The 19,904-nt window shown below is 35.4% G+C and overlaps 1 protein-coding gene across 4 annotated transcripts in view; it reads right to left on the reverse strand.

Moving 5' to 3' along the window:
* Window positions 1–19,904, reverse strand: part of MICU3 (mitochondrial calcium uptake family member 3) — a 113,295-nt gene that overhangs the window by 39,429 nt on the left and 53,962 nt on the right. For all 4 annotated transcript variants that reach the window (XR_007151695.1, XR_007151694.1, XM_047856840.1 and 1 more), the window contains exons 3-6: window positions 14,004–14,035; window positions 8,191–8,269; window positions 4,389–4,436; window positions 1,494–1,576 (exon numbers count right to left, since the gene is read on the reverse strand). Coding sequence is in view for 2 of the 4 variants with exons in the window: in XM_047856840.1 (XP_047712796.1) it covers window positions 1,494–1,576; window positions 4,389–4,436; window positions 8,191–8,269; window positions 14,004–14,035 (242 nt within the window). In the remaining 2 variants the exon portion in view is untranslated. The remainder of the gene's footprint in view (window positions 1–1,493; window positions 1,577–4,388; window positions 4,437–8,190; window positions 8,270–14,003; window positions 14,036–19,904) is intronic.

A 19,904-nucleotide genomic window follows, 5' to 3' on the forward strand; every position in this document is an offset into this window, starting at 1 on the left:
AACAACAAACAAAACCCATCACACCTGAGGCAGCAGTACAGCCACCACAAAGGCAAGGAGCACACCGTCGCTTTCACAAGAGTAAAGAGCAGAAGCCGTGGTCCTGCATGAACGTTTTTACCTCCCGTCTCCACAGACAGCTTTCCAAAGGACATCTCTATACAGGCACCTTTCAATGGACTGAGTTCCAAAAGTTAATCTTTTAATCAATGGGGTAGAACTTGGAAGTTTCTACAGAAAGTTTATTAAAAATTATTTAGAGTACTAGGCCCATTCTGAAAGTCCTAAAATGGAGTTTTATGCTATCATAACAAAACCATATTAAACTAAATCTGTTGACTTTAGGAAGGTAGGAACATATCTCTACCTTTGCACTGAACCTGAAAACTCTTACCCCCCTCCCCCCCATCATCCTGGAAAACACTGGAATGAGGGGTCTGTTGTGGTTCCCGGTCCAATGGCCTGGTTCAGGGACTGTCCGAGCGAGGGCTGCATGGGTGTTAGAGGAAGCCATGGGACAGATCCCAGCAAGTAGTGGCTTGCTTCTTTTTGAATGGCTACTAATTAGCCTTCGACAAGGATTTTCATCTCTTCTCTTTCCTACCACAGAAAAGAATGATTTCATAGTTTCTCTTCCATGTTCCAGCCTCTGAGGAAAATACTAAGCTGTTTAAGAGGTTTTTTGAGGGATTTTTAATGGCTGGTTACAAAGGAAAATATAAAACAAAATGGCTATTTATATGCCATCTTTCTCTTTTCTTTTTACTAGGGGCTAAGGGTATATATCTTGTTACTGGAAGGATCTCTACTTTGAGGGGAGAAAAACAGACATTTTTGACATAGAAGTAGATGCAGAATCCCTGGGTGAAAAGAAATAGAAGATTCTAGAAGTGGGAGGTGGTAAGATGAGTGAGCAGCTGTGATGTTGCCACACCAGCACCAGTCCTGTGTCGGTCGGGTGAGAAAGACTGAAGGTGAATACCTAAGAACAATCTTACTCTCCCCACTTTACATCAGACCTCATTCAAAGACAGGAGAAGGGAATAGGAAAATGGGGACCAGACCAGAACATAAGGCAGTGATAAATGGAAGAGAAAAGCAGAAAGAAAAACCACAGATCCGATCATGAGGAGGAAGGGAAGTTCCTGTGGCAAAAAGCTATGGTTGGGGGCACTGAGAAGATGGGGTCTGAGAATAACTGAGCACAGACAACACCCCCAGACTGCTCGTTACCCACCCACTGGGAAATATCAGGCTCATTTCAAATGCTCAGAAAGCGTGTAACAACTATAATCACCTTTATATAATGAATATAATTTATATATTTTTTAATATGAAAATTATTTAACGTACATAAGAATATACTTCTTTATTAAATTAAGGTGAAAGCATATTTTTTCACTCTTCCACATTATTTCAAATAATGCAAAAACATAAGAATATAAATATTCAATACTTAACTACTGATAAAATGCAGCATATAATATACATACCACCAAAAATTCCTTTTTGTCCACCATCTCATTACCATCGGTGTCAAACATGTTGAAAGCTATTCTAAATCCTGCATGTGGCTCTGCCAGAAAAAATAGAAAAGTACTTGTGAAATGGAAAAATGTTTATAAAGTACAGTTGTAAGCAGTTATGTATATACTGTACAAAAATACTTTCTTTAACCAAGGATTTAAAAGCAGCATGTTACTATTAGTTAAATATAAGAAAAGCTATATATGTATACATATTTCTGCTTCCTGTATTAGCACACTTAGTAACAAAATTGATAATACACTCTAGAAGTATTTGTGTGGTAACTGTTGCATAGCACAGACAGTAAAATTTAACAACCTTACTTGCAAAAATAAATACTTTTTGTTATCCAAAGTCTGTCAGTTTTTTTAAAAGGGAAATATCAAATCATCGCATATGTTCAACTACTTAGAGTGAAAGAAAAAAGTTAAAACATGACACAATGGACCAGTTGTAATTCTTAGGGAAATTATTGTGCAAATGACCTGTGAAAATAAATGTCAAGCACAAGATATTACATATCTGAGTTTAAACCTCTAGAAGCCTCAAAAACAGAAATATCAAATAAAAGAGGCTTGAATAATTCTCAATTCCCCCCAAATACAAGGAACAATTGCTTTTCTGAGAAAGACATACTTTTACACACTAAGAGCTGTTTTAATGTTATGAATCTTATAAGGAGGTTCAATATCTTTTCCCTTCTAAAGCATAAAGAAGAAAACTTGAACGTGTCCTTCAAAGAGAAGCTCAGTACACATGCCTTTTAGAAACATCTGACCCTTTCTTTTGAGATGACGTGCAAAAAGTTTGGAAGAGAGGCCTCCCACAGATACATTTGGTATCTACCTGTTGTAAAACCTTGAAGCTAGCAAAAGAGAAGCACGTTACCCTACTTTCTTAACTGGTAATAGCTGTCTCTAATGGAAACAGAAGCCAGTCTTATATGCAGGCTCATTTCTTGCTTATAGCTTAGGAATGTAAACTTACTTTCATTAGCATTCGGTTGAGAAAGAAATAAAAAATTTCATCATCCCTAATAACCAAGTCTTAAGCTTTCAGATGATCCTGAAAACACACAGACAGGAAGTCCTTACACATACTGCTTGGAAGGGAAAATAAAGTTAAAGCAATAACAAGCAAAGAGGAGAAAATTACAGACAGGTAACACAGATTCCGTAGCCCACTTTGTGTCAGCTCTGTTTTCACGTTTGGTCTTCGTTCTAATCTAAAAAACATCCATAATTTTTCAGTGAAATTCCTGCAAGTTTCTAAAATGGGTCCTGAACTCCAAAGGAAGATTCACTGTGTCCCAGGATCCTAACCCCTCCATGTAAGCACATGCACCAGGTGTTTTCCTTACACATTTAACCACACCCTGTCCCATCTCAGTAAGTGGCTTCCCTAGCCAGTTCTGTTATATTCTTGCCTATCATTCCACTGTGTTAGGTATTTCAAATGAATAGTTTTGCAACCAAAGTTGTTCTAGCTGACAATACGGCTTTTTAACAAGTCTCTGAGATACTGGTTGGCACTCCTTTGATTTTCACGGAGTATTCATCATTGACTGGGCTTGAATTGTAATGGCTTTCCAGTCTGAAACAACCTCAGACAGTTGTATTACCACTAACCACCATACAACACTTCTCGTGCTTCAGCACCAACATTTTAATTTTGAGTTCGGAAGAAAAAAATGCAAAAAAGAATAAAGGATAATTTTTGAAACACACGTACTCCCCCCCAAACTTCCTACGATAGAACTCCAACATAACACCATTCATTAGTAAATTTAGAGTAACAAAGTGGCTCTGAATTTTCTGATCATAGAGGTATAAGGAATTTTATGACTTGTTTCTAATGACAGAGTTTCACTGATACTCTTGTTCCCATCCATCTCCACATATCCCCACAAACAGAAATCCGTCTAGAGATATTCTTTCATTTACTCTTTCACTCATTCACCAACTAGTTTTTTGAGAGGTGACCAGGTGCTAGACACTGTTCTTGATGCAGAAATGGACAAAAAAGAGAAAACCTTTGCCATCATGGACCTTGCATTCAAGTATGGGGAGAAAGACAAGAACACATAAACCAATAAACGAATCCTTTCAAATAGTTTTAAGTGCTATGAAGAAAATAAAGCACGGTAAAGGGAGAAAAAGGGAGCGGTAGGAGAGGGAGGATGGTCGGGAAAGGTTCACATTTCACATTTCAAAAGAAACCTGGATAATGTTTGTTATCATGAGGATCTTGAGGAGAGAAGCACTGATAGCAGAAAGAGCAGAGAGTACAAATTCCTGAGGTGAGGATTCAAGGAACACAAAAGCCAGGTGGCTGGAGCACAGGGAACTAGAGCAGGTAAGATCCTGCATTAAATGCAATGAAATTTAACTAAAAACACGAGTAAGCCCTCTGTAGATTTCACAAAAACTGCTGCACACGAGAGCAAGAGAGTAACAAAGCTGTTCTAGGATGATGATGGGTATTCTGACACACTCACTAGTTAAAAGACTCATTCTTTCATGCTAGTCTTAAAAAATACGTGATTTCTGTGAGGGTGGCAGGAAATTTACAAATTGCCATCTGACCTGATCTTTAGGCTTTCATGTAGATTAAACCACAAGGATTGATATATGATGTAAAATTTATAACTTATGAGTACTTTATTACTATTCCAGAACCCATAAAAATAGTTACATTTTTGCCTCTTGATAGTGCTATGCTTAGCATTTGCTGATTTTTGCAAAATAACCATGGATAAACCTAAACTGATTTTCAGTAGTAGGAGAATCTAAGATTTGTTTTCCAAGATTCTGATTAAAAAAGAAAAATGGATCCAAAAATAGACTTACGAGTACACTTACTTGTTAAAATACACAAGAGAAAAAGATATTCTGTGTAAGAAATCACACCTAGAAGAAAAATAGTATTAGTAATGCTATATATAAAATATTACTTTATATTTAGCAAGTAAAATATTATTATAATATGCAATATTGATAAGGAACTTACCACTTTAAAGAACATGCTAAGTATTGTTTTAAGCAAGACTAAACTATTCTAAAATCATGGCAAAAAAACCCCAAATTTTAATTTCACAATGCCTCTGTAGAACCCATTTAAAATTCCCATTAATGCTCCTAGATATTTTGACAAGGAAAGCAAAATTACAATGTTTACTTATAGCTAGCTGTAAACTTGCTGCTAGTTTTCAGTGGATGAATCTAGCATAAAATAAAAAAGCTAAACTGTAAAGTGCTTAAACTTTCAGAAAAAACATTTAGATATTCTTGCTTACAAATCTAATTTCTGTATTGCTTAAAAAATGAAACTTGTCTGCTTTCAAGTTATCATTTATTATTCTTGACAAACTTAATGCTTCTATTAAATGTATTCTTAAGAAATTTTTGTTTTAATTAAATGGCTTACACTCTCTGAATACTGCATCCCGAGTTCTCTATAATCCCAGAATTACAAAGTTCAAAAGGTGTTCAGAGTAAATAAAGATATATATTCTGTTACTCAAATTCTTATTTTTGGGCATAGCACCCCAAACTAGAATTCATGCTTCAATGAATTTCCAAGAGGATCCTGAGAAAATCACAGTCAGGAATAAGTCAATTAACACTTCTCCAGATATCAGATAGTCCTAAAGTTTGGTAAAAGGGTATACAAAAATCCTTAAATAATCAGATCGTGAACCCTGAAACTCCATTTTCCCTGATGCTCTTTGAGGCTCCCCTCTTTGTTACAGAACAAAGAGGACAGGAGTCACTGTCAGGCAGTTTGTCAGAAGACTTGAAGGGAACTAGCTAGAAGCCCTGTGAAAGCATTCCCTTCTTTTGTTTATACTACAATATTGTGACCTATAGACAGATAGTTCTGGTTGACTGCCATGAATGTTATGGGAGAAAGATTCTGGAATGGCCAGCGTATATAAAGATACAATACCTAGATTCCATAAGGATCCCTCATAAAAAAAAAAAGAAAGAAACAAAGAGAGAGAGAGAGAAAGAAAAGAAAAAAGAAGAAAGAGAAAAAGAGAGAAAGGGAGAAAGGAAGAAAGGAAGAGGAACAGAAAGGAAAATGGGATGGGAAAGGAAGCTCTATGTCTTCACAATCCCATCTCACTGACTGTCGTTCTGACTGACCTGGTGGAATACAGAGATGCTGGTTGGGATAAAGAAGTCTAATAACTACTACACATCTTTTATTTGATAATTAACTCAAGGTTTCCCTCAGGGAATGATTACTTCTTAACAGTGAGAGCACTGATCACAATTATCATGGTAGGTACCCGTCTGTAGGACCAAATGGTTTCTGAGGTGGTGTAATCCACAGGCATGGAGAACAAAGTGAAGCTCATGATATAATTTAATAAAAATGATCAAGGAAAAGAGAAAATACTACTAAACATGAACTGTAACTTCTTAATGCTAATGCTTTCCAATTACAAAAATGGAAAACTATTAAACTGGCCCTTCAATTTATTTTAAGGCCACCCAAGATCAAAAAGTAAAATAAAATAAATACATATGCTAAGCATATAGTAATGCTGTGATCTTTAAAAAAGAGGGTAAGAAAGATGCCAACTAGGTTTCTTTTGAAAATTCAACAAAAAAACTTCTAAGGGAAGTTCCTTAAAAACATTACGTTATGACTAAGTCTGGATAATGCTTTCATAAATGTTGCATTTCAATTAACTTTTTGTAAAACTGCATTTTCTTGCTGGGAAATATTTTAAGCAGATATAATTCACTTGTAAACTAATCTTTAATAGCTCTAAAGATTTAGCTTTAAAATTCCTTTGCCACTTAAACCTATTTATAAAAAAAGCAAGGCTGCCTGTAACATTCTACTTCGCCTAACCTAAAGGTTCTAAAACTTTTCGGGTATAAGGATTGCTTCAATAATCCAATCACTGTGACACAGCTCTGCACTGTCCTACAGGGTAGCCACTGGCCAGATGTGGCTACCTAAACTTAAAACAATTAAAATTAAACACAATAAAACATTTACTTCCTCAGTTACAGTAGCCACATTTTCAGATCCTTAAAAGCCACATGGGGCTAAGGGCAGTATACTATGGGAGACAAGACAGAAATACAACATTTCCATCACTATACAGATAATTCTGTGGGATAGCACTGAATAGTTCATGTCCCCCGAAAAACATGCTAATATGCATACAACATAAAGAAGATTAGGACAGGCCTAAACCTAGGGCTTCCAGATTTAACGCTCTCCTTAACTACAAAGAATTTCCTTCTTCCATGCATTTATTTTTCTTAGATTATACTTGATCCAATTTGTATTTTCCCACTAGAAGTATTAAGTAAGTATTTTTAAATTTGCTAACTTCTCTTTCTGAGCTTTGAATTTTCCTGATTCTATCTTCCCACCCTAAGATTTGAATGACCTTTAAGACAACTTCTAGGAAAAAGAATTTCTAAGAGCTTTAAAGATACCATGGCCCTAATTTTAAAACCCTAGTTATGAAAAATCCTACAATAAAAGGTAAAGTGTCTACTCCTTTCAGATTCCATGTCAACTAGGTGAAAGCAATTTGAATTTCTAATTCTACTCAGATAAAATACATAGACTATAACTATTCCTTTAAAATATTGGTCTTCATGCTAGAGTATACTATAATTATTTTCAAACCAATAACTGTTCATATAATTTCTTTAACATTTTTATTTTATATACTCTTATACTTGAGCATGTTAAAAAGTGTATTTTTAAGAAAAATTACTTTGTAAGATTAAAGAGATTTTGTTAATTAGTGTTTTCTACAAATATGAACAAAAAGTACAGTGTCAAAGAAAACAGCAATAAAATCAGTATAATTTGATTGCAAGGAAGTGTATGAATCCATGATTTAGACAAATAGATATAGCTAAGATAGTATGATGGAACAGGTGGATTTTGCAGTGAGTGTTGTTTTTAAAAGAAACATGTTCAAACTGGGTGGACAAAAGACTTCCAGTAAGTTTTTCATACTGATTACATTTTTAAATATCTATAGTTGCCTGGAAGTAAAATGGAAGGAAGAAAAATAGTTGGAGATCAGTATTTTTAAGAAATGCTTTTGTAAGTAAATATAACCTACATTTCTCTTTTTTTTAAAAATTTTTTTTAACGTTTACTTATTTTTGAGACAGGGAGAGACAGCATGAACGGGGGAGGGTCAGAGAGAGAGGGAGACACAGAATCTGAAGCAGGCTCCAGGCTCTGAGCTGTCAGCACAGACCCTGACGCGGGGCTCGAAGTCACAGACTGGGAGATCATGACCTGAGCCGAAGTCGGACGCTTAACCGACTGAGCCACCCAGGCGCCCCTAACCTACACTTCTCAATATAGTTAAAAAATAATTTTTTGTACTATGAAGGTTCATTTTGTTGTAAAAAATTTGAAAGACATGAATAATATATATAAAAGTAAGAACCACCTTTAATCCCACTACCCAGAAACAATCAGTATTAATATTTTACTATTTTTCTTTTCAGTTTTTTCTCTATGCACACACACACACACACACACACACACACACACACACACATACACACATGAATAAAATTACTTTAAGTATGAGGAAAAAATATATAAATAGTATAAATAATATAGTGTCCATTTAAAAATGCATAAGTATTAAAGTTAATTTACCTCTTTCTTTAAGATTGCGAAAAAGCTTTGAGGATCCTTTCCAAACTGGTGGTGTTTCTGAGAGCATTTGATTTAATTCCTATGACATAAGGTATCATAATATTAATGGTAAACCACTTACTTATAAAATAAATAAAAAGTATTTAAATGCCTATGCATAAAAATTCTTCACTTAAAGGACCTGAGACATGGCTGTATTTATTCTATTCTATACCTGTGGTTCATTCAACCACAAAACTTAGTATTTGCCCACAGTCTAACCATAAAATAAATAATAAAGAAGCTAAGTTAAATTCAATTAGAGCTATCAAAAATTTAAGATAAGTTTAGCAACTGGAAGAATATATATAAAAAAAATCAATTTAAGATAAAACACTTAGTTTCATGAAAGCCATAATTAAGGTGGATTTCCTTATCAAGGTCAGAGATGGTGACCTGGCTTCACATACTGTCTCTTCTCTGTAGCCGTCTTGGATTTAAGGAACTGGAAGAAGTAAATGGACAGAGGGTCATACTGGGAAAGAATGAGTAATATTTTAGTAGTGACTCAAAGAATGGTGACATCAGATGAAGCAGGAGTTCAAGGGTACTGAGTTATGGTGGCCACTTTCAATTTTTTTTTCTAATTTTAACTTAAATATTCAGTAAAAAACACAGACTGCAATTGCTTAGTCTGCCTTTTTAAAAATCAAACTATCACAGCAGGTTGGGGAACTAGTTTGAAAATTTATACATTTGAATCATTGCTCAGACACCAAAGGAATTCTGAATTTATTGTTAATACTTAGTTAAAAATAATTAAATGAAAATTATATTTTGGTTAATTGTGAAGAAAAATTATTAAGGGATTTGGTAAGATAAATTGAAATAATTTGAAATAAAAAAGGTAGTTTGCTAACTAACACACTGAAGAACACTAGAAACCACTTCTATATTCCAGACCTGATTCTTGCTACACAACGATGGTTCCCCAATACCCCAGGCATAACCTGGGAGCTTGTAAGAAAAGAAGGTCTCAGTTCCCAGACCTACTGAAACAGAATCTGTATTGTTAGTAAGAACTCCAGGTGATTTTTTTTTTTTTTTTACACATTACACTTTGAGAAACACTTTAGACAAATCCTTCCTGATGCGGTTGTATCTAAAAATATTCTGTGACATTATAAACTTTTTTTTTTTTCATTACAAAGCTGAGTTAGCAGGCAAATAAAGAATCCCTGGGAGAGTTATTTTTAGGGGTTTTCCCTGAAGTCCATCTGTGAACCCTGCTTTCATTTCCGTTGTAGTGTTATCTCTGCATTGCAAGTAACAGATGCCAGCAGACAATCAGTAGTGTCTGATTAGGGCAGCAACAGCACAGAGGTAAGAATTCAGGTATGAACAACAATGAGAAGCCAGATATTTACTGCTTAAACAACAGTAAACTCATGAATATTTTTGTTAGAGCAAGAGATGAAAAATAACACTTTGCATATATTATATACACTTTAATGTATACCGTATCTATTAAACAAATATTCACTCCTCCATTTTAACTATTTCCATGTATTCAATTCCATCTCTTCTAGTTTAAACTCCACTTGAGTTTACAATCAAAAAAATCATAGCTACCTTTTTCTGAGTGCCCTCCATGTGCCTAACAATGGGCTAATACAATCTCTCATTTAATTTTAAAAAACAAACCTCATTCTGCATATTTTACTGAGACTTAAAAAGAATAAGAAATTCACCCGAGGTCACACAACTTCTAAATGATGGGCCAGATCCTTACTGACCAAGCAGTTTACTTTAGTAATAATTCATATTCTTCTGGTCTAGATTATCCAATTAACACACTGATCTTTGTCTCCTGTTGACTTTAAGAAGTTTTAAAATGTATTAAAATCTGTATTTCCACTCGGAATGTGAATCTCCCTCCCCATTCAGTGCCTATCTTGGTCTCTTATAGGTAGTGGTGCTGTGTAATAAATGCTTTGCTTGGCCTTTGCCCCTGGCTCCTAGGAGACTCTGAATCCTTGAGTCACACCCAGGGTGGGCTGCTGACTGTCAGAAGGAATCACAGTGGGATCAGAGAGTTGGAGCTTTGAGCTCTCCTGACTTCTGGGGTGGGGTAGGAAAAGGGACTAGAGATGGAGCTCAATCACTTGGCCAATGAACCAATTATACCTAGATAATGAAACCCTCAATAAAAACTCAATGCCCAAGCTCAGTGGAGATTTCAGGTTGGTGAACACACCGATGTGCGAGGTGGGGAGAGGGCACGGAAGGCATGTGTTTTGGATCCTCCTATACCTGTCCGAGGAGTCTCTTCCTATGGCTAGTCCTGACTTGTGGCACTTAGAATAAACTGTTAATAAATACGGAATGTTTGTCAGTTTTGTGTCAGTCTAGAAAATTACTGAACTTGAGGAGAATTACAGGAACCTCTTGGATTTGTAGCCAGTTGGTCAGAAGTGTGGGTGGCCTCGGGACACTTGAACTTGCATGTGGCATCTGAAATGAGAGCAGTCTTGTTGGGGACTGTGTCCTTAAATCTATGGAGTCTGAAACTAACTTTGGATGGGTAGCATCAGAATTATATTGCAGGGGCGCCTGTGTGGTTCAGTCAGTAAAGCGTCCAACTCTTGATCTTGGCTCACGTTGATACCTATAGCTCTAATGTATTTATTCACCATAGTTGTGTATTATACATTGAATTTGTCCTTGATATGCCTCGGTGACCATTCTTTTATTCATTTCTCAACTAACTAACATTTATATTGTTTTTTTTGTGTGTTTTGGCTGTTACAACTGATGCTGCAGAAAGAAGAAAACAGAAAACATGTACAGGACTGCTGGTGTAACTGTTTCTCTAGTATACATCTCTAGAAGTAGAGCTTTTGATTATATATTTTCAACTTTATTAGATATTGACAAATTTCTCTCAAAAGTGAATATACAAATTTGCATTCTACCTTGGTTCTTTCTTCTTCTTGTCGGTGCTAATTACTGGCATTGTGAGATTTCTGGCAGCTGATAATCTGACGGGTGTGAAATAGCAACATATTATTGGCTTAATTTGCATATCCCTGATTAGTAGTGAGGCTGAGCTCCTTTACATATATTATTGGCCATTCTATGTTTACTCATTTTTTTCTTATTGAGCTGGCTATCTTTCTTCTATTGATTTACAGGAGTTCTAGATGAGTACAAGACACTCAATGTTTTCTGTTAATACACTGTAAGCATATTCTCCCATCTATCATACATCTTTTAGCATTGTTGATGCTCTTTTGGTATGCCAAAGCTCTTCATATTTAATTTAATAAAATTTGCCCAAATATCCTTTGAGCTTTGCTTTGTGTCTTATCTAAAGAATCCTCTTGTATCCCTTATTTTACTTCTAATATTTCAGAATTTTTGTCAAAAATAAGAACTTAATCCATCTGAAATTTGCTTTTGTATATGGTGATCAGTTTAGTATTTAATTTGTTTGCCTCCATGTTGGAAAGACTATTGTTTCAGTATCTAAAGGTCAATTCATTCTCTAGTGATTTACAGATCTTTCCATATATGCATGGGTCTGTTTATGAACTCTATATTCTATTATTTTCATCTAATTAAAAAACTCTTGCAATAATACAATACTATTTTAATTATAACTCTATTATTAATCTTAATATGACACAGGCCCAATTATTCTCATCCTGATGTTTTCCCCTCCTTCCTTTTCAGAATTGTTCTGAAAATTCTGGATCCTTACTCTTCCAAATGAATCATCCATGAACATGATCTATTTCTTGGTTTATTCATATCTTTTAAAAAATATAACAATGTCTTGCACATCTTCTGTTAGGTATACAAAGTAATAGTTTTTGTTGCTATTGTGAAAAGTATCTTATTTGACAGTGCAGCTTCTAATTGCTATCGCTGGTGCAGAAACATTTTATTAACTTTGGTTAATTGATCTTATACTCAGCAGCAACCTTGCTAAACTTTTACTAAATTTGAATACATTTGAAAATCTATGTATTTTTACATTTTTATCTATATCCTATGGCTTCCTACTGTGCTAATCCTTAGAACCTCTTTCTTCCTTCTTGTCATACTACATGTGATAGCCTGGATTATGTCCACCTCCAATTTACATTTGAAGTCATAATTCTCAGTATACCAGAATGTGACTGTATTGAGAAAGGGCCTTTAAAAAGGTAATTAAGATTGTTAAGTGAGGTCATTATGGTGGGTCCTAATCCAATATGACTGGTGTCCTTATAAAAAGACATCAGGACACAGACATGCACAGAACAACAACATGTGAGGATAACAGAGGGAGAAGATGGCCACCTACAGGCCAAGGAGAGAGGCCTCAGAAGAAACCCATGCTGCCAACACCTTGATCTTGAACTTCCAGCTTTCAGAAACATGAGAAAATAAATTTCTGTCATTTAAGCCACCCAAACTTTGGTATTTGCTACAGCAGCCCTAGCAAATTAATAGACAGCATTAGCTTCGATCTGTAGTAAAACAGGGAGTTAGCAGTTGTGATAGGAGACATATTTATATCATATCTAATTTTATTTATATTATTATTACTATAATATTAATTTAATTTTGAGAGAGAAGGAGAGCACAAGTGGATTAGAGGCAGAGAGAGAGAGTGAAGGACAAAGAATCTGAAGCAGGCTTCAGGCTCTGAGCTTTCGGCCCAGAGCCTGACACAGGGCTTGAACTCATGGACCATGAGATCATGACCTGAGCCGAAGTCGGATGCTTAACCGACTGAGCCACTCAGGCACCCCTATATCATACATAATTTTAAAGAGAATGTCTAAAGTTCACATGTAAACATTGCATTTGCCAAAGGCTTTGGGAGGGTTCTCTTTAACTGTTTAAAGAAGTTCCCTAGAATGCTATACTAATACTGATTTTTTTAATAGTGAAGTTTATCATACATTTAAAAGTACAAAAAGAATATATTAAAATTTAAAGTAGAAACTGTTGGGGCACCTGGGTGGCTCAGTCGGTTAAGCGTCCGACTTTTGGCTCAGGTCATGATCTCACAGTTCGTGGCTTTGAGCCCTGCATCAGGCTCTGTGCTGACAGCTCAGAGCCTGGAGCCTGTTTCAGATTCTGTGTCTCCCTCTCTCTCTGCCCCTCCCCTGTTCACGCTCTGTCTCTGTCTCAAGAGTAAATAAACATTAAAAAATTTTTTTTAAAAATAAAGTAGAAACTATTAAGAAACAGAAAACTACCAGTACTTTATAAGCCTCTTTGTAGCTCTTACTTATAATATTCCCCTCCATCTTTCCCAGAGGTAAATAATGTCTTAAATTTATCATTCCTTGGTTTTCCCACCAATGACTGCATTCTTAAACACTATGATTTTCCCCCCTAGTTTTGTAATTTATATATTTGTCAATTGCTTACTTTGTCATTACATTTCCAAGATTCATCGAGTTTAAGCACTGGTATAATTCATTTGTTTTCACTTGGTATAGCAACTGCTGTATGAATATGTAAAAGCCTATTCATCACTTCTACTATTGATATATTGTAGTCTTTCTGGTCAATTATCAATAATCTAATAGTATTCCTGTGAATCTCTCCTGAAAGCATAAGCTTCTCTATGTACACACATTAGTGTAAAATTACTAGAACATAAGAGTATATTCAAGCTTAACATTACTAGTACACATATGTATGCTGTTGTAGAACTGCTAGGTATAGTGTATGTGTATCTTTAGTGTTAGAAGATAACGCCAAACAATTTTCCAAAGTGGGTATGCATATACATAGTGTGCATGTATATGACACCAAGAGCTTTAACCTACCTGTTTGGTAAGTGACTTCCACGTCTTAGCAACTGTAATAAATATAAAAGAATTAGATAATAAATATTTCATGCAATGTATATCCAAATTCAGTAACCAATCTACAGCCATAACTCATAACACCAGACTTTATATCTAACAGGCAATGTTTTTTTAACTTCAAGATGTAGATCCAAGATATGGTTTATTTATGTTACATATTTGTTTCATGTACTATAAACTAGGTATAATAAATAATGTCAGTGGGGTAGTAAACATTTTCCATAATCATTATCTTACTTTGGGGGTTTCTGGATTTATAAAGTTAACTTAATCCATGTTAAAAAATCTTTTAGGCTTACAACACAAATACTGATATTTGTTAAATATTCATACTAGAACTGGGGCGCCTGGGTGGCACAGTCGGTTAAGCGTCCGACTTCAGCCAGGTCACGATCTTGCGGTCTGTGAGTTCGAGCCCTGCGTCGGGCTCTGGGCTGATGGCTCAGAGCCTGGAGCCTGTTTCCGATTCTGTGTCTCCCTCTCTCTCTGCCCCTCCCCCGTTCATGCTCTGTCTCTCTCTGTCCCAAAAATAAATAAAATAAAACGTTGAAAAAAAAAATTAAAAAAAAATATTCATACTAGAATAAAAATATTAACACAGAGAATTTATAATTTCACTACCCATGATCTCTGCTGTGCTAGTATCTCTGGGTATGATTCAAATGCCTGGTCTCTCTAGGGTGGAGTGGAAGAATGGGGGCAATGAGAAAAAGAGAGGAAGGAGAGAGCAGGTAATGTGAGAGGGAGACCCTCATCCTGTTTTCCATTTTTTCCCTATATTTAAGATTCGTTTCTGGAACAAGAGTGTTATAGTCGAATAAAATACCTAGAATCACTACTGATTCCTACTAAAGTAGGAAATAAAGTAGGTACTACTACCTACTGATTCCTCCTCACACCCTTGAAGATATAAAACACTGTAAGTCTTATAATATTGGAATAAATGGACAGTCAACATTATTATTTCCTTTACTCAGATTTGAAAACTGTGAATGTCTGCCTAAGAATTATCTCCAGGTTTCTATGTGATTAAGTCCTATAACACAGCTGCATTAGGAACTGGTAAATATTAATTATTTCAGCTACATTACAATAATGACAACCAATAATTATTCTACATGGCAATGTGGCTATTTCTTTATAATTAACCACAATTATTATAAACAGTATATCAAAGTGAAGATTATGAGATAGGCAGTTTTTGCCATGTACCTTTCTCTTGGAAGGATAGAAATATATTCTAAAATTTAGCAAGCTGATTTTTATGGAGATAGATTTCTTCTCTATGTAGCAACAACATCCTTTCTTTACCTAAGATAGTTTATACAAACATGTAACCAAAAGATTAAAATCACAAATTTACAAAGAAGAATTCAGCATTTAACCTTAACTGTAATACACCTATTTCATAAAGATATCTTCCTTTCCATAATGAACAGAACATTGTAAATAATATTTATTATTCTGTTGCTATTGAAATATGGCAATGAGAACAGAATAAAAATAAATGGTACAAAAGAACATGCACACGCTCTTATGCAATGTTCAGAAGCTATTTATCAGAAGAGGAAGTGACACACTCGAGCTCTGTAGGGTTTATGAGATTTCCAGGGTACATTATTCACAAAAGACATATTCATTCTGCCGGATGTGTTACCGTGTTCAGTATTATTAGCTTTTTTTTTTTTATAAAGACTAAAGAGCCATTAAGATTGTTCTTCAAAGGATTTTCTGATTTTCGGAATTCCTTATTTCGTATTAAGTTACTACATATATAAATATAACTTGGGTGAAGAGCGACTTCAACTCTAATAGATGTATGTTATTTCTTCAGCTATAGGTTGATGTTCATTATATTTTTAATACTTTTATGTATATTTGAAATTTTTTAACAATATATTTTCTAAAACTAAAATTAAAATAATACTATGTGAAAGTAATCAATTACCTACTTTAGTTCCAGAAGGGAAATTTACCTTTTAGGTTCTATTTAGGTAGGTAAAATAAGAAATTTTCTAGATTTCAAACACAAAGCTATGATCAGCAATCAAATGTATATCTCAATTAACATTTATTTAAACTATAACTATTAAGCAAATGTTCACACAGCATACCCCTTTTATTCGTGTTGGTGTCACCATAAAATTGTATCAAAGATTTGTTTTTAATTATGATTATAGATTCAAACAATGACAATGATGGTGACAATGACAATAACACCTACCAACATTTATTAAGTGCTTACTGTGTCTGGTACTATACTGAACACAACCAATATCACTCAATCCTCAAAAACCTTGTGAAGTTGCTATTATTTTTATTTTTATAAATGATGAGACTAAAGATTGAATAACAAAGTTTTCAAAGGTAGAAACTGAATGCTAAGGTTTAAATACAAGTCTGTCCAGGGGCGCCTGGGTGGCTCAGTCGGTTAAGCATCTGACTTCAGCTCAGGTCATGATCTCTGGTTCTTGAGTTGGAGCCCCACTTCAGGCTCTGTGCTGACAGCTCAGAGCCTGGAGCCTGCTTCGGATTCTGTGTCTCCCCCTCTCTCTACCCCTCGCCCACTCACACTCTCTCTCTCAAAAATAAACATTTAAAAAAATTTTAATACAAGTCTGTCTAATAAATAAATAAACATTTAAATACAAGTCTGTCTCATCTCAGTATGCCTATATATATATATATATATGTATATATACATATATATATAAATCGTATATATATGATTTAATAATATTCAGTCTGTGAAACCTATTTTCTCTTCTGAGGCAAATATTTCTTTTTACAACCCTACACTTTAAAAAAAGTTTTTACAAATATCTTGATCTTTAGTGATTGTTCTTAACTATATTTTAAAAGTTCCAGTTTGAGGGCACCTGGGTGGCTCAGTTGGTTAAGTGTCTGACTTTGGCTCAGGTCATGATCTTGTAGTTGGTGGGTTCGAGCTCCGTGTTGGGCTCTGTGCTGACAGCTCAGAGCCTGGAGCCTGTTTCAGATTCTGTGTCTCCCCCTCTCTCTCTGTTCCTCCTCAACTTGTGCTCTCAATCTCTCTGTCTCTCTCTCTCAAAATAAATAAACTTAAAAAAATATGTGTTTGACAAAAATTATAGAATTTGATGCAAAAATGCCATTTGATATTTAAAAAATACATTAATAGTTTTATCAAATATATGCTAACTTAAAAAAATCCACATTGTATGACATCAATTAAACAAAAAAGTACAGAACACATATATATTTTTGTATAAGGGTCTTTTCTATGTACAGTCTCTACATTTATGAAGCTTGAAATATTTTAAGAGGACAAAAGTATCAACCAATTCCAAGGCAAAATATGGTATCTGGCATATGGTAAGTTCTCAATAAATATTTCCAGAAGGGAGGGAAGAAAGAGTGGCTAAAGGAACACAGAGAGTTCTAATCCCTACCACAGCCTTCAAATTCCTCAAAAAGAGTCCTACTTAATTTATAGCCTTCTCTCTGGCTACTACCTTACATATTCCCAAAGTGGACTACCGCTGACTCTCATCATCTCAGATGTTTGTTCCTCTCCTGTAGTGCTATCCTCAGCGTCTCCTGGCAAAATATTGCAGGATAAAAGTCTCTACTTCAATTATGATCTTTCCTTTCCTTTCTACTTCACAGCCAAACATCTTGAAAGAGTCCTTTATACTGCCTGTCTTCATCTCTTCATCTTCTACCCTTGCTATCTGGTCTTTGCCCTAATCATTACACTGAAACATCATTTTAAAAATCATCAATCACCTTCAAATTACTAAATCTGGTGGACATTTTTCTGCCCTCATCTAACTTGACGTCTCATTTGACCATTCTGTTCGTGTTTCTGGGCCTTTATGCCTCCATACTCCTGACTTTCTTCCCATGTCTCTGGATACTCCTAGGTGTCCTTTTGAGACTCATCTTCCAAGCCTTTGTACCTTCACCATTTAAAGTCTAGGAATTCCTCAAGAATTAGTCCTTGGTCCTCTGTATTCTCCTACTACACTGCCTCTTAGGCAATCTCATCCATACATACTGCATTAATAACCACGTACAGATGAACCCTAAATATATACTCTATCCAGCCCTCTCCCCTCATCTCCAATGGAAATAATATAAAGTATCAAAAATTAATTGATTAAAAGCTAATTTGCAAAGTAGCCAATTTGCCAAATTATTTAGGATTTAATTTTTTTGAACTTTTGCAATTTTTTTTTCACCTCATAGAGTTACTTTTTTGGTTACTGTTGAGAATGCTTAAGATTTACTTTCTTAGAAATTTTTATGATTACACAATATGGTATTAATCAATTATGTTTACCATGCTGTATATTAGAACTTGAGGGTTTCATGTTAAGGTTTTGTCACATCCCTGCCTCTGAAGAAAAAACAAATGGCTATAATTTGTTCTAATATAACGTCAGGCATTTGTTTGGCAGTTTCAAGTAGATTATCAAACAACTGATTCTTTAGTACACTGCTTTTCAAAGAATTGAAATGAATGATCAAAAGCCAGACACAACTGTGTCTTCAATATCTCCTCTTTAGATGTCTAAGGCATCTTAAATCCATCATGTCCACAGTTGAAGTTTAATTTTTCCCTTCAAACCTGGTCCCTACTGTCATCCACACAGTTAAACCAGCCAGAAATTTTTAGTACTCATTAGTCCATCATCACCATTGCTACCATCATTAGAAGCTTTTCAAGCCTGGACAAGAGTCTCCTCTCTGATCTGCTCACGCTCACCCTGGCCCTCTCCAATCTATCTCCACTCTGAAAAATCTTTTCAAAACACAATCTAATTATGGTATGTACCTGTTAAAAACAAGGCAATAGGTCCAACAGAGTTGCTTATGCTAAGACCCATGTCACCAAGCCAAAACTTAACTTAATTACAGTTTCTGCTCTGCCAGAAATGGAATCTTAAATCAGTCAATCAGCACTAGTTAGGTAATCTGCTTGACAGACCCCTGCCATCCTCTAAAGGGGAGTAACCTTGCGATAATCAACCCACATTTTTGCCTGGTATGACATCCCTATTCCTGTTCCTTTCTGCCTATATGTCTTTTGTACAGCTCCTTGGAGCTCCATTCTGTCTGCTAGATGGGATGCTGCCTGACTCATGAATCACTGAATAAAGACAAAAAGGTCTTTAAAATGTAGTCAGTTGAATTCTTTTTTAACATACCAAATTCTTCTGCAGCTTAAACTACTGCCATGATTTTCCATTACTTTTGGGATAAAAATAGAAATTTAATATAAGTTTCCAGGTTCAAAGCTTTGGCACCACCCCACACCCCCAGCCGCACCTCGTACCACATCCTTCCCTGCTCCTTGCCCTACAGCCGCCCAGATCGGTTTCCCCTCCCGTGTATCACATTCCCTCTTGTCATGGCGTCTTGATCCATGCTGTTTCTTCGGCTGAAACTGTCTACTCTCAGCATCCTACTTGCCTAGTTAACTCTTACTCACAATTCGTATTTCACGTTGATATTTATTTGCCCAGGGAAGATTTCCCTGAGCTACTCGACTACGTTACTTCTCAAAAATATGCTCTCACAGCCTCGAGTATCTTTGTTTCATGGCACTGAACACAGATACAATTTGCTGTTGATTTGTCTATTTCACTGACCAGCATTGATTCCTTCTACCAGACTGTAAGCATCATGAGGGTAGAGGGCATTTATTTATTTTTTTGTTCCCCTCACCATTTTATCTCCAGTGCCTAGTGCAATACCTGGCATTTGATAGGTGTCTTTACATACATGCGATAACATGCTGTGAGATGAAATGGGAAGTGTGCATAAAGCACTTCTGTTGTATTCCAAAGTACTGTGGTTGTCTTGAGAACAAGC

Source organism: Prionailurus viverrinus, chromosome B1, assembly GCF_022837055.1.
Source record: "Prionailurus viverrinus isolate Anna chromosome B1, UM_Priviv_1.0, whole genome shotgun sequence".
NCBI lineage: Eukaryota > Metazoa > Chordata > Mammalia > Carnivora > Felidae > Prionailurus > Prionailurus viverrinus.